Source organism: Hevea brasiliensis, chromosome 2 (assembly GCF_030052815.1).
Source record: "Hevea brasiliensis isolate MT/VB/25A 57/8 chromosome 2, ASM3005281v1, whole genome shotgun sequence".
Classification (NCBI taxonomy): Eukaryota; Viridiplantae; Streptophyta; class Magnoliopsida; order Malpighiales; family Euphorbiaceae; genus Hevea; species Hevea brasiliensis.
The window spans coordinates 106,878,992-106,893,912 of record NC_079494.1 but is presented as its reverse complement, the minus strand read 5'-3'; the positions used below and the strand labels follow the sequence as shown (position 1 = coordinate 106,893,912).

At 28.8% G+C, this 14,921-nt stretch overlaps 1 protein-coding gene across 4 annotated transcripts; it reads right to left on the bottom strand.

Annotated features, from left to right (window-relative positions):
* Nucleotides 1–409: 409 nt before the first annotated feature.
* LOC110650834 (uncharacterized) lies at nt 410–4,198 on the bottom strand. Of its 4 annotated transcripts, none has more exons than XM_058137829.1 (7): nt 3,842–4,198; nt 3,610–3,759; nt 3,295–3,510; nt 2,213–2,334; nt 1,813–1,976; nt 820–974; nt 410–713 (listed from the first exon to the last, which is right to left on the bottom strand). In XM_058137829.1, exons 1-7 carry the CDS (start codon nt 4,091–4,093, stop codon nt 615–617), a joined length of 1,158 nt encoding a protein of 385 aa, XP_057993812.1. In that variant the 5' UTR covers nt 4,094–4,198; the 3' UTR covers nt 410–614. The 4 variants fall into 4 exon arrangements, with proteins under 4 accessions (XP_057993812.1, XP_057993801.1, XP_057993810.1 ...); XM_058137818.1 differs by having other exon boundaries at nt 410–716; nt 820–977; nt 3,842–4,180; XM_058137827.1 differs by having other exon boundaries at nt 410–716; nt 3,842–4,177.
* Between the last annotated feature and the right edge of the window lie 10,723 nt (nt 4,199–14,921).

Sequence of the window (14,921 nt, the reverse complement as noted above, 5' to 3'; positions counted from 1 at the left end):
AGTAACGTGGTTTATTTTTGATAAATCCAGGGTGAAATTAATCATTTAACGTGTTACATGGCCATGTGCTGATTATTTGACATGTTACATGGCCATGTGCTGGCACCGTTCTTGCTATCTGAATTTGGCTCAAGGTGAAAAATAAATTGAGCTTACTAGATCAGTAATTTATAATGGCAATCCCCTTGTACAAGAAACAGCATCGGCTGGTTTGGATCTAAATTTTTCCCACCCTCGCCCATTGACTACATTTCCTGCTGGATTACTGGCACCATGAACTAATGGGATAAGTCGAGGAAAAAAAAATTAAACTAGCATTGCTACTTGGTCCCCCTCCTTGTCGATCACCGGCGAGTTTCCAACTAAACTATTCAAACAAATTCTTAATTAACATGAAAGGCATGAGAAAGGATTAATGTGGATCAACTATTATCTTTGCTGCTGCTGGCACTCTGTTATACGTTCAAGTGCATATTCTTATTAAGTGAATCAAATTTATTTACATGTTAAATACATATTTATTTATATTAGCATCTTGGCTTTGAAGATCACTTCTTGACACCTCGAACTTAAGCTACCAAATTGCACTTGCTCCTTCACATATGTAATGTATCTTATGCAGCCCTCCTAGTCAATTGCTCTTTGGATGTGCTCTCAAAGATCTTATCAGCATTCCCAACCTCAAACCCATCTCGCCTGTGGAATTCCCTAACCTGCTAAAATTTATAATCAGGTCGTTAAACAATATTGATGCAAAAGACTAACAGCGATCAACGCATTTCTGGTAAATCTTTTAAGTAAAATAAAAGGGTTGTTTACCTCTTGTTCTGGTAGATTTTTATACTGTGGCAGCACAAGGCGTTCAGCAAACTCGATATATGAACAAGGAACTGATTCAGTGACACCATCAGAAAATTTGAAAGTGATTGAATCAGCCACAGTTGAACTTTGCAGCAAAAGGCCATCAGGACTCACTGCTAGCGGAAGGAATGAATTCTAAGTATCAAGTCTCTCACAACTATTAAAAGTTAACAATGCTTAATACATGCTAAATATGGTCAGCAAGTCACCAACGCAGGTACCAGGTGTACAAGCAGTAACAAACAATTTGAGTTAATAGCAAGATGCATTATAGATGATTGCTGATAAATGCCAAATCATTTAAGTTTAGCAATGATCTTATTCACAAACTAGAATTGCTGAAATTTCTAAATCTTGTTGAAAGACACTATAATTTCATTGTAAAGCACAATAAAGCATGTCTCAAGTCCTTCTAGTGAATTATGCCATCAGGCATGATATTTTGAGGGGTCAAAATCCATGTGCAATTTAAGTCTTGGAAAATCCATTCAGAAGCTTAAAATGTCTCAGAACTTCTAGACTTTGTTTTGTTTTTATTTTTATTTTTTGCATTCCAAAGAGCATTAAAATGATTTTTTTTTCTTAAACAAGGACTTGTTAATCTCTCAAAAACACAGTCCAAGTTATTATCTGTTTTGGAGAAACTTAAGTATTACCTAAAATTTCTGCTTAGTGGCCTACTGCATCTTGCAACAATTCACCAAACATGGAAACAAAGAGTCGCCCATATATAAAGCAATAAGAATAAATAATTCATCCAAATGCATATCCACATGATAATTCTAGTTACTCATTTGTATGAACGTAAAATAAGCATGGATGTTTATGCTTAAATCTCCTCTTTTGAAGCTTATGATCCATTATATCCTCATGTAATTCATTATACCATACAGAAAGCAAAATTATGATTAAAAAGGGAAAGGAGACACATTAAACAAGCCAGCAACAAACCTTTCAGAATGCCCCCTTCAGAATTTAATTTGAACCCATTATCTTCAATAAATTGATCAAGGCAATTGATACTTCTCAACTGAGATTTCAGCCGATGAGTGGAAATGGTAACATGGTTTAGTGCATAACCATTGACAAGTGTCCAGGCAGCATATTCACTCTCCCTAGGTATTTCAAAAGCACAAAATGAGACTTTCTAAAAGAAATTTTAAATTTCTAAATACTGTTTAAGTTGTTACGTCCAGAAAACACAACAATATACAGTGATAAGTTGACTAAGAATAATATTCAATTCATAACTGCATCCTATCTGCTTATGAAATTTTGTAAATTTAGTATACAATTGTAGATACTCGTATGTATTTAGCACCAAATTAGATGCACAAAAAAGACCAACTACCTTGCTAATTGCTCAAATTCAGAATATAAGGGCTTGTTCCATGTCAGAAAGCCTAGAGTACTTGCAAGAGCTGCATGTTTATATCCGCTCGCAGATACTTCAACATATTTTTTAATGATTTCCTGGAAGAAGCAGTTTCAAGCGTGATGTAAGTGAGAAAAAAAATTGATGACTGTGACGGAGATCGAATGATGAAGTTACTAAAAAAAAATTGCTTGCTTTTTTCGATAAATATCAAACTAAAAGTGCTTGTTTAGACCAGTAGAAGGGTGAATATGAGGTGAAGGGTAGATCAGGTGCTTTTTTTTTTTCACAACAATATATCTGTATATGTCATTAGATATACCATCACAAACAAGACAATAGTTCACAAAACTATCTATTCTAATTTCAGATGAAAGAACCAAGAAGGAAGCAAGGATGGAGGAAGGGAAAGAGAGAGAGAGAGAGATGGAAAGGCCTTTTTCCTCTAAGGGAGTTCTCAGTATCATCAAGGATATTAGAAAAAGGTAATAAGAATTGAATATAATGATACCCCACATTATTCCATAAGCTGGCACATCAATGAAACATGGATCTTGGAAACCAAATCAAACAGAGCACATATCTCCTATTTTCATAATGTCTTGAACTACAGGCCCTGAGCCATATGGAATTAGGTTTCAATCTTGAAACTGAGAAAAATTTCAGCAAATTCAGACATTCACTATTTCATAAGACAAATTTCTTTATATTGTAGAGAGGATTTGATAGATGGGTCTATTATTGACAAATATTTCTGGAGCCATCATAGAATCAGCAGCAATGCACTTAGTACCCAATACACCCCGACTAAGCCATGCTGACTATCAGAGAGCAAAACAACAGGAATCAGAAACGAATGGAATTCAAAGATTCTAATTTCACAGCTCAAAGGCCAGTCAGCATTACCCTCCATCAAGAAGACTAAAAAAAAGTTCAGAGTTCCATGAAAGCATAAGAATGGCAAATGAAATAACAAGGAAATTATTAACAAAATTCATTGTTTTCAAAGATAGTAAGCTTTGAGAAAAGAAGACAAACACAAAGAAACCGAAACTGACTTGAGCTTGTGGGCTTATCTGATCAACAAGAAGCTCCGAAATGAAAATTCTGGGCAAAGGCCCATTAACACCACTGCCAGTATTAGAATGTGGAATACTGGGAGGCGAAAACCACAGAGCTCTCAATTTTTTGGCAGGAAATCTCAGTTCCCCCTTCTGTGTATAACCATAATCCAGGAAAAGGCTTGCCATGGAATCAATCCCATGACCATTCACCTACAAAATTTCCAATCAGAAAAAAGTACTTGAAAATCAATAACACATACCCAAAAAAAAAAAAACTACTAAATCAACTCGAAATCATTCATATTATACCCCAAATGTCCTGAAAGCAAAATGATCATAGCAGATTGGTTCGCCGTCAGCTGACTGAACCAGCTCCAAAACAGCTTTCGCCGTGGGGTTCCTGTTCAAATAAACCGTTTCCATACCAGCCAATACACTCCTGAAAAATGATTCATCTCCCTGCAATCCAAGAGAAGAATAAGAACAACAAAACTTGTAAAATACATGACCTACCGGCTCTTTAAAATATATATATAAGAACCTGAAAAGAGGATCCGGTGAATCCATTTTCCGATTTAGAAGCAGAGACGGAACAGAGGTATCGTCGTTTTCCTGTGGAAATTGAATTCCAAGGAAGCGCAACGTTCTTCAAGGGAATAAAATTACGCGATTTGGTTTGCAGTGAAGGATAAGAAGAGCAGCAAAGGGAGCCAAATGAAGCGGAAGTGAGAGACGGAGATTTGGTTCTAATCGAGGGTGCGCTGACGGAAAACATGATCGTAGACAGTTTCATCTTAGATTATTCTTCAAGTCTTCACCAGCGGTTCATACCCTCATATTACTGCCACGTTCTTTGTCAGAATTAATATATTGTACGCTACAATCCGAATTATATGGTATAATTTTTATTCTTAACATTTTTGTAAAGGTATTAATAAATTTTCCTTATTTAATTAGGTAACATGATATAATAAAATAAATATAAAATTTAGATGAATAAGCGCACTGTGATAGAGCCATAAATATTGGATTATGAGTGTGAGCTGGTAAATCATAAAGCGCACTGTCATGGAGCCATAAATATTTGATAATTATAATAATATTTATACTTTATATAGATAATTTAAAAAATTTTATTTTTTTAATTTATTTTTTAATTATATTTTAAATAAAATAAATTATTATTTTTCAATTAATTTTTAATTAAAACTTCTTTCTTATTTAATTTAATTTAAATAAATTTTTATTTATTATAATTAGTGTGAGCTGGCAAACCATAAAGCGCACTGTCATGGAGCCATAAATATTGGATAATTATAATAATATTTATACTTTATATAGATAATTTAAAATTTTTTATTTTTTAATTTATTTTCAATTATATTTTAAATAAAATAAATTATTATTTTTAAATTAAATTTTAATTAAAACTACTTTCTTATTTAATTTAATTTAAATAAATTTTTATTTATTATAATAATAAAATTTTAATTAATTATGATGTAATTAATTAAAATATCTATTTAATTTTTTATAAATATATTAAAAGTAATTTCTTTAATTACTTCATTTAAAATATAATAAAAATATTTTATTTAAAAAATAATTTAAATTTCATAAAATTTTTATATTTTATCTCATAATTTATCTAAGTCAATATTTATTTTTTAAATTATAAAAAATATATTATATTAATAAGAAAATAATATTATTTAAAAATATATATAAATGTAATATTTTTGTTATTAATATAATGAAAAAATATATTAAATTATTAATAATGAATTAAACTATTTAATTTTAATAATAATAAAAATGTATAACATTATTATTAATTAAAAATAATATTTTATTATATTATTTTTTAAAAATAATATATCTTTAAATTTTATAAAGTGTAAATTTTTTGATTAATTTGATATATTTTTAATAAAATAATCTGTTTACACAAATGGTTATCATTTTACAAAATTTTATGATATAAGATACATACATTTAAAAAAAATTAAAATTTTAAAATATCATAATTTTATATTAATATAATAAGTATTAAAAATATATATTATTTTTCAAAAGACAGATCTCATAATTTTGATATTATAACTTTAATTTCTTTAATTATCTTTATTTACAGCTAAATTTTTAATGTAATTATATTTTCTATCTATTTTTAAAATTCTACTTCTATATAAAAATATAGTTGAGAAATAATTTATGCATAAAAATTTTTATTTTTAATTAAAAGTTAAAAATTATTCAATTAAAAATTAATGATAATAAAGTATATATATGTAACACCCCAAAATTTTAATTTTTATGAGCATTTTGGTATTTTAATTTTATTTAAATTTTAGGAATTTTTTTGAGATTTTTCGGATTTTAAAAATCGGGTTCGATTTTCCGAAAATATAAACTTTGATGAATTTTAAAAATTTATTTAAAGACCACGTAGTAAAACTAAAAATATATTTGGAGTCTACGTATTTTTCTGAGTTTTCTGGAATTTTTTCAGAATTTTTGGACCTCGTTTTCGGTCCTGAGGCAGAGTAAAAATTTAAAATTTTGTATTTCGAATCAAACCGGCCGAATCGAACCGGATCGGATCGGACCGGTCGAATCGGACCGGTCTTCTTCCCTTTTTCTTCCTCCCATACGCGACGTTCCCTCTCCCTTTTCTCTCTCTTTTCTCTCTCCTCCCACGGCCACCTGCCTCCCACAGTAGGAACGCGAGCGAATGCCCCTCGGCTTCTCCGGCCAAAATCCGGCCGATCCGGCCACCAATTGGACCGGGTCTTGTGTCTAAAATCATCTACTCGGCGAGAGCTTTCCATAGACACTAAGAACGCCGAAATCCATTGAGCGGTTTGTCCAATTTTTGCTCGGAAAATTTTTAGCCCATTTCGACTTTTGGGCTAGATTTCTCGAAAACCGTGAATCCCACGAGAAAACAGAGGCTACCAGCACGCTCCACTCGTCAAGAGCTTCGCAACGACATAAATTTTGAATTTTTCCGACACCGTTTTTCGGTGGGTCCCACGGAACTTCGCAGTGTTTTTCCGAGCATTAAATGAGCTTAGAAAATTCTGAAAAATTTATATACTAACCCCCGTGTTGTGGGCTTCGTGTAAGTATCCTCAATTCGCGGAATTGGCTGTGAATTTCCATTCTGGAAAAGTCTCCGAATTGGACCGAGGTTTTGGCTACCCCCATTGTCGACGTCCAGTCGTCAAGTCGGAATCGGCAAAGGTAAACCCGAACCTTGCTTTTTTATAATTTTCTAGTGCTTAAATAGGATTAAAAATCCGTAAAATATTCGTGGTAGCTTAGAAAATTATGATTCTTTTTGCAATAGCTTAGTAATATTGCTAAGGACATGAGGCAAAGTTTTAGAATTTTTAGAGCTTATTTGGGCGCTTTTGCAAAAATGGTCAATTATAAGGACTAAATTGAAATATTACATCTTGTGATGGATGATTGATTTGATGGGGGAGGGCTGTGTGATATGATTGAGTAGTGGATATATAGATTGTGAGTATATAAGTGAGTTTTGAACCATTTTTGAAGGTGGGGTAGGTCCTAGGTATAGGGAGACTGGATTACGACTTAGGATGTATTGGTCTTTTTCTTTGTTTGTATTGAGTCAGATTGTATTAAATAATTATAATATAATTGTCAGGTGAGCCGGGACAGCCTTCTTCCTCCATCCAGCCGCCACAGTGATTGTCGTCAAGTCTGTGAGTAGAATATTAATTTTAATTGTAATTTCGATATTATTATATGTTCAAGCATGCCCATGCATCACTTATTTGCATATATTTATGTAGTTAAACTCTAGGCACGATTTATGTTGCATTCATAACTGTTGATGTGCCATGGATGTTGTTGTGGTAATTTGGAGCAGTATGCGTGCGTTGGCGTGCGTGTGATATGGTGTGGACTATGGATAGGACGGGGTAGTCACGGCTTAAGTAATTCGGTGGGACCCGATCCTTCGAGGGGTAGTCACGGCTTGAGTAATTCGCTGGGACCCTCGATTTGGTTATTAAGTGGAAGTCCGAGCTGAGTAATTCGCTGGCACCAAGTTGGATTTAAGAGAGCTGTATAGGGGATTAGCTCCCATATGTTATGATTGATACTACGGGGTGTGTGAGTGCTCCAAATTACCTTTTTGATGTTATGATGTGAAAATGTTGTTGATGTTGCATTTCACTCTACAGGGTGCATTAGTTTTAGATAGTTATAGGGATTATGGTTAAAATTGATATTTTACTAACGCTCACTCTGCTTCAAAAATTTTTACAGCCACGGAGGATATTTTATTCAGGTTAACTCGCTTTTATACTTCGCAGGTTGTTTATCAATATTTGTGTAATTTTATTTACTCCTAGAATTTCCGCATGTGTTAGCAGTATTTATTTGAATTTGGTCTGTAATATTATTATCATGTTGGACCTGTAAACTTAATATTCTATGTCTGTTTGATGGATTGGATGAGGGAGCTGAGCTCCCATTTCTTTTATGATGCTATGAGTATGTGGAGGGTGAGCTGAGCTCCCCAATTGAGTATTATTGTGTTGGGTGAGTCAAAAACTCCCGTTGGAAAGTCCATTTTATGGCGGACTGTCCGCTTTGGTTTCTTGAAATTGGGCCCAAATGGGCCTTAGAATTGGGTTAATGAACAGTTAGGCTTACTACGGGCCTCGGGGGCTTTAGGCTGGCCCAGGTCCTAGTGCCGGTCCTGCCCATAGGTTGGGTCGTGACAATAATATTAAAATATTAGTTATACTTGTATTGATATATAATTATAATGAAATAAAATATTAAAAAGTTTAAGAAATATTAAATAAGAAATTTATTAAATAAATATTAATAAAATATATTTAAATAAATAAATTTTGATAATGATAACTAATAATTTTTGAAAGAAATAATAAATAAATTAATTAAATTAAAAAAAGATTTGAAAATACTTTGGTGAAATAAAAACACTTAGTGAGAGGAGAGTTACTGATATGTATAAAATATTTCATATGATATATTATATGTAGACAAATAAATAGAAATCATTTAAATAAAAATATAATTTTATAATTAAATATTATTTAATTAAAAAATAGTAATAAAAGTATTTAAATTCAATTTTTACTATAATATTTCCGACTTATTTCACCGTTTCAATTTAATGGCCATAAATTAGCCATAATGATAATAATAATAAATATTAATTAATTTTAAGAAAGTGAAATAAAAATAATATTAAATTATTTACATAAAAAATAATACATACTAATTATAAATAAGTCAAATCTCTATATTTTATTTTTATAACATTTTATATATATTGCACTTTTCGTCTCTAAAATTTTTAATAAAAATTTTATAATAAAAATAATAGAAAATATAACAATATAATAAAAATATTTATTAAAAGTATGAAATAATTTAAGATTTATTAAATTATATGATAATTAATTACGAGATTACAAATTAATGGCTAATTGTTTTAAATTATTTCCAACTTATTTCACCGTTTCAATTTAATGGCCATAAATTAGCCATAATGATAATAATAATAAATATTAATTAATTTTAAGAAAGTGAAATAAAAATAATATTAAATTATTTACATAAAAAATAATACATACTAATTATAAATAAGTCAAATCTCTATATTTTATTTTTATAACGTTTTATATATATTGCACTTTTCGTCTCTAAAATTTTTAATAAAAATTTTATAATAAAAATAATAGAAAATATAACAATATAATAAAAATATAATAAAAATATTTATTAAAAGTATGAAATAATTTAAGATTTATTAAATTATATGATAATTAATTACAAGATTACAAATTAATGGCTAATTTTTTTAAATTAATGGCCATCAGTGACTTTTTATCATTATTATTATTATTATTATTATTATTATTATTATTATTATTATTATTATTATTATTATCAAGAGTGACATGTGGTAAATAATATTTTTACATTAATAAATTTATAAAAATAATATAAATAATATTTAGATATTGCATTTAATTATAAAATGTTTTAATTTTTAAAAATCAAATAAAAAAATAATAATTTAAATATAAATGTTAAGATAATATTATAAATAATAATGATAATTAAAAGAGAAATAAAAATAAATAAATAATAATTAGTATAAAAAATAGTTATTAATAAAATGTGATACGTGGCAAACTTTTTAAAGAGAGTATCACGTGACATTCTCTTGGGAATGTCTCTCTGCTTTATACATATATTAGTATAATGTCCATGCTATACATGGATAATTCATAATTTTTAATTTTTAATTATATTCTAAATAAGATAAATTATTACTATTAAATTAATTTTTAACTAAAATTTCTTTTTTATTTATTTTAATTTGAATAAATTTTTATCTACTATAATAATAAATTTTTAATTCATTTATGGTCTAATTAATTAAAATAACTATTTAATTCTTTATATATATATATAGTAGTTTCCATAATTACTTTGTTTAAAATGTAATAAAATTACTTTATTCAAAAAATAATTTAAATTTCATGAAATTCTTATATTTTATCTCCTAGTTTATGTAAATCGATATTTATTTTTTTAGATTATAGAGAATATATTAGATTAATGAGAAAATAATGTTAATTTAATATGTAAATATAATATTTTTTGTTATTGATGTAATAAAAAATTTATTAAATTACTAATAATGAATTAAATTATTTAATTTTAATAATAATGAAAATATATAACATTATTATTAATTAAAAATATCATTTTATTATATTATTTTTTAAAAATACTATATCTTTAATTTTTTTAGAGTGTAATTTTTTTATTAATATGATATATTTTTTATAAAATAATTATTTCACAACAATGATTCTCATTTTATATAAATGTATAATATAAAATAAATACATTTCATAAAAATTAAAATTTTAAAATATTATTATTTTCTATTAATATAATAAATGTTAAAAATACATATTATTTTTCAAAAGACCGATTCCATAATTTTGATACTATAACTTTAAATTTTTTTTAATTATTTTTACTTGTAAATAAATTTTTGATGTAATTTAAAGTTAATTAAATTATAGGATAGTTAATTATAAGATCATATATTAATTATCAATTTTCTTTAAATTAATGGCCATCATTGACCTATTATTATTATTATTATTATTATTATTATTATTATTATTATTATTATTATTATTATTATTATTATAGAAGGTGACATATGATAAATAATATTTTTGCATAAATAAATTTATAAAAAAATAATTTAAATAATTTTTAAATATTGCCTTTAATCACAAAAGATCTTAATTTTTCAAAATCAAATTTTAAAGAAAATAATAATTTAAATAATAAACATTAAAGTAGTATTATAAATAATAATAATTAAAAGAGAAATAAAAAATAATTAAATAATAATTAGTATAAAATAAAGTTATTTATAAAAGGTGACGCATGACAAATTTTTTAAGGAAAGTGACACGTGACATTCCTTTGGGAATACCTTTCTACTTTATATATATATATATATATATATATATATATATATATATATATATATATATAGAGAGAGAGAGAGAGAGAGAGAGAGAGAGAGAGAGAGAGAGATGTTAGCATATGTGTTTATTGGGTATAATTAATAAATTAATCTAATTAACTCTTAATTTTTCAAATCTCTAATTAAATTGAGTTTTCTAAATAACAATAAAACAATATAACATTATTAATATTAATTATTTATTAATTATACTATAAAAATGTCATGACCCAATTTTTGAGCTGAACCGGCACTAGGACTTGGGTCAGTATAAGACTCTCAAAGCTTGTAGTAAACCTAACTATTTCTAATCCATTCATAAAGCCCACTAAGGTAGCCTAATTTCAAGAAAACAAGATAATCGAGTCTGACCATAAATTGGACTATCCAATATGGAGCATTAACTCACCCGACCTGTAAATAAATAATATTAATAATATGGAGAGCTCAGCTCACTCTCACAATCTTCAAATCACATATATTCGTATTTGGGAGCTTTGCTCCCTCCATCATAAAAAATAAACCTCTTATACATCCATGCAATATTACATAATTAATTTTACAACTCCATAATTAAGTTATTAAAAAAAAACTATTGGTCAATGCAGAGTTCTATATTTAAATAACAGACAATAAAAACAAATCAAAGTAATTTCTGTTTAAACTTATGAGAAAGAAAGCAAGTTAATCACAAATAAAACCACATGTCACCTGAGGAAAAATAGTTGAACAGGGGTGAGCGTTTGACTCATTGAGTAAGATATTGATTTTAAATATAATTTCTATAACTATTTAAATCTAATACATTCCTATATATGAAATGTAACACATTCACGTAATTCAAACAATTCAACCAATATTCGCACAAAAGATAATTTGGAGCATGGACGCACTCATGTGTCACATCAATATATATATATATGTGAGTAAATTCCCTATATAGCTCTCTTAATCCAATACCTACCGGCGAGATCAACTCAAATCAAACTTTCGCTTAATAATCCAAGTGTAGGGGCCAGCGAGATCAACTCAAAGCCTAGTTTATCCCGACTTATCCATATATAAGGATCGAGTCCTAGCGAGCCAAGCTCCAGCCGCGACTACTCGTCTTACCCATATCCATATCCACACCATACTCATGCTAACACACACACACAGCTCCAAGTTATCTTAAGGCTACATCCACAAACAAATTCAATAACATAATGCAACAAAGGAGCGTGCCTAGCATTTAACTAATTATATACATGCATATTAATGAATGCATGAGCATGCCTTGTATGTAAATTAATAATATTGAAATTACAAATAAAATTAATATCAAACTCATAGATTATCCAAGTATTATTGGGGCGCCTAAGAAGAAGAGAAAAATTGACTCGGATCACCTAAGCAATTATAGTCAAGAAATTTATCAATAATAAATAAAAAAGAAGAACTAAAAAGTCAAAGACACCTTAAATTTATGCTGAAAATCTAGCAGAGTTTTACATGTACCTAATACCTACTCAACCTGCAAAACAACTCTATTAACACTTCTCAGTCTAAAAGGTCTCATGTCACACCGTACCCCTCTGTAAGGCATAACATGATCCTGTAGTATACCTAATGAATTACTGAACTTCACCTACCGATAACCCATTAAATACACTACAAGGGATTTTAAAATAGCTTTCTTACTTTTTGAAGGTGATGAGCATTTCTAACAGGTATTAAAAACGTTTAATTGAAGTTTAAAAGTTAGGTGAAATTTTTTACCATTTTTATTTTTCAGCAAATTTTGTAAAAATTTCGGCAGAATGCCGGCTTTAATTGAGAAAAACCAAAATTTTTGACCTGTAGAAAAACACTTCCTATATTTCACTTTATCAAAATCAACCACCATCACAACTCAAATCAACACAATTTTTCTCAACTCCACAGTTCAAGTCAATTCTCAACTCAATTATTTTCAAAACTAATACTAAAGAATTTCATTCACTTTCCATTAAAGAAAAATTAATTTACATTCATCGGTCTAAGTTTACATCAGAAAATCTAAAATAATATTATTACAAATTCTGTGCAACTGCTCAAGACCAATTTACAACATGTACATACAGTCATGTACATCAAAATAAATATGTACAAAGAGTATATTTTAATACCCGACAGAATTTCAAAGTGTAGCACAGTAGTCCTTAGCAACTCACTCGGCTGTTTTACTAGTCTCTCTACCTGCGACAGCAATAAAAAGTCATCGTTGAGTACAATGACTCAGTGGTGCACAACATAACAAAATACTAATTTATTTATATATTAAATCACAATTATTCTAAGTGTCATGCTGAAATAATTAAATAGATGCAAAATACAATTTACAATTTTAGGCAAAGAATTTCTCACTTTTGAAGTCATTAAACAATTTTTTGTAAATTCATACAGTCATGTCATACCATCAATATATTATTCATCTCGACAGCCAAATGCTTATGAGGAATACCAAGGCTAGCTAGCTCAAACTATGGGTACCCATTCAAATTTCTTCCTCTACTGACATACACCTCAATACTTCAGCCAGAGAGGAAATACAAAACTATTTCCTCTCATTAGTCAAGCTAGTGAGGAATTCAAACATTTGGTCATGACACTGTGGTTTCAAAACTATCATAACAATTTTCTAAACATTACTTTGCAATTCAAACACACATAATTTATTTTTCCAATAGTTTAAACCAAAAGCATATTATTCCTTTCAATAATAATTTCAATACAAATAAGTCACAATTTAATATCACAATTCATTCAAAACAATTTGTAGAAGAAAATTTACAGAAATTTCTATGTTGTGTACAAACCTCGTGCGAGTCGCCTCTAGACCTTGACTCGATGTTTCCTTTCCTTTCCCCGTATTCTTCTCAACTGAAACACACAATTTGCAGTGTTTCAGTATCACAACTTATAATAAATCCAATAAATAAATTCGTGTCTACTTAATTCTAATCTTAATATGCTTAAAATCATGTTCTTAAAAATTTATATTTTGGAGTTACTATTTATGGCACTATTTAAGTCAAAATGTTGACTTTCTCATGCTTAATAGGTATGTTAATTCCAATTACACCCACATACCATATTTTGGGTGCCTAATTTGTTGGTTTTGGTCGCCCCTTCAATTTTTAGGTCTCCTAAGAGAATTCTCAATTTTTCAGTTTTAGTCCCCCATTTTGCACTGTTCCATTGGTCTAGTTACTGTAGAAATTTGGTTAAGTGTTCCATCAAAATTGTTTCTTATTGTCTTATCTTTAATTTCCTTTTTAAATCACTCCATTTGGAGTTTTGTAGCCCAAGATATGGTCATTTTTCTAAGATTGGCCGGATTGGTGTTACCCAGAATTTTAGGGCACCTAATTAGTTCTGGCAGTTTTGGACCACGAAATTTGGGTGGCAATTTCACTTGGTTATGGTCAGAATTTGGGTTGGTGTTCTTCATAAAAGTTGTAGTGCTATGTCATACCTTTCCAATGCCACAAAAATCAGGTCATTTGAACTTGTCTAGGCCAAGTTATGGCCAAATGAACAAACACTGTTTATTTGGTCATTTTGGTACAATGGTAGTGCACAATATCCGGTTTAACTTAATTGTTCACTATCTAAATGTCATTTTCTGGGCATGATTTCTAAATGAAAAATGTGTCATTATGTGTCTATTTTCATTCCCAATTGGTCTTACACTAATTGGATTGGTAAAATTTCAGTTTTGGTCCCTCAAAGGCACCTAGGTCAAACTATCAGATTGGGACCCTTCACTAATCCGAATTGCACTTCAGTTTCACTCATTCAAACACATCCCAAATGACTCCAAATGACCATTTCAAACCTTAATTATGTTCCATTACATCAACTACTAATTTTCTCTAAATTTTCCCCAAACCCTAGTACCAAGAACCCTAATTTACACAATTCATTCAATTAATGAAATTAAAGTACATAATCAACATCTATAAACTTAATTCAACTTCATTAACCCTTCAATTGCATCAATTCCACTCAAACCCTAATCTCTAAG

What these genes read in the sequence shown, in the direction of transcription:
- LOC110650834 (XM_058137818.1), bottom strand. Translation starts at nt 4,093, where the DNA reads ATGAAACTGTCTACGATCATGTTTTCCGTCAGCGCACCCTCGATTAGA. An exon ending in TCACCGGATCCTCTTTTCAG is followed by an intron (nt 3,760 to 3,841) that starts GTTCTTATATAT and finishes CTTGGATTGCAG; the next exon opens with GGAGATGAATCATTTTTCAG. An exon ending in AAAATCTACCAGAACAAGAG is followed by an intron (nt 717 to 819) that starts GTAAACAACCCT and finishes TATAAATTTTAG; the next exon opens with CAGGTTAGGGAATTCCACAG.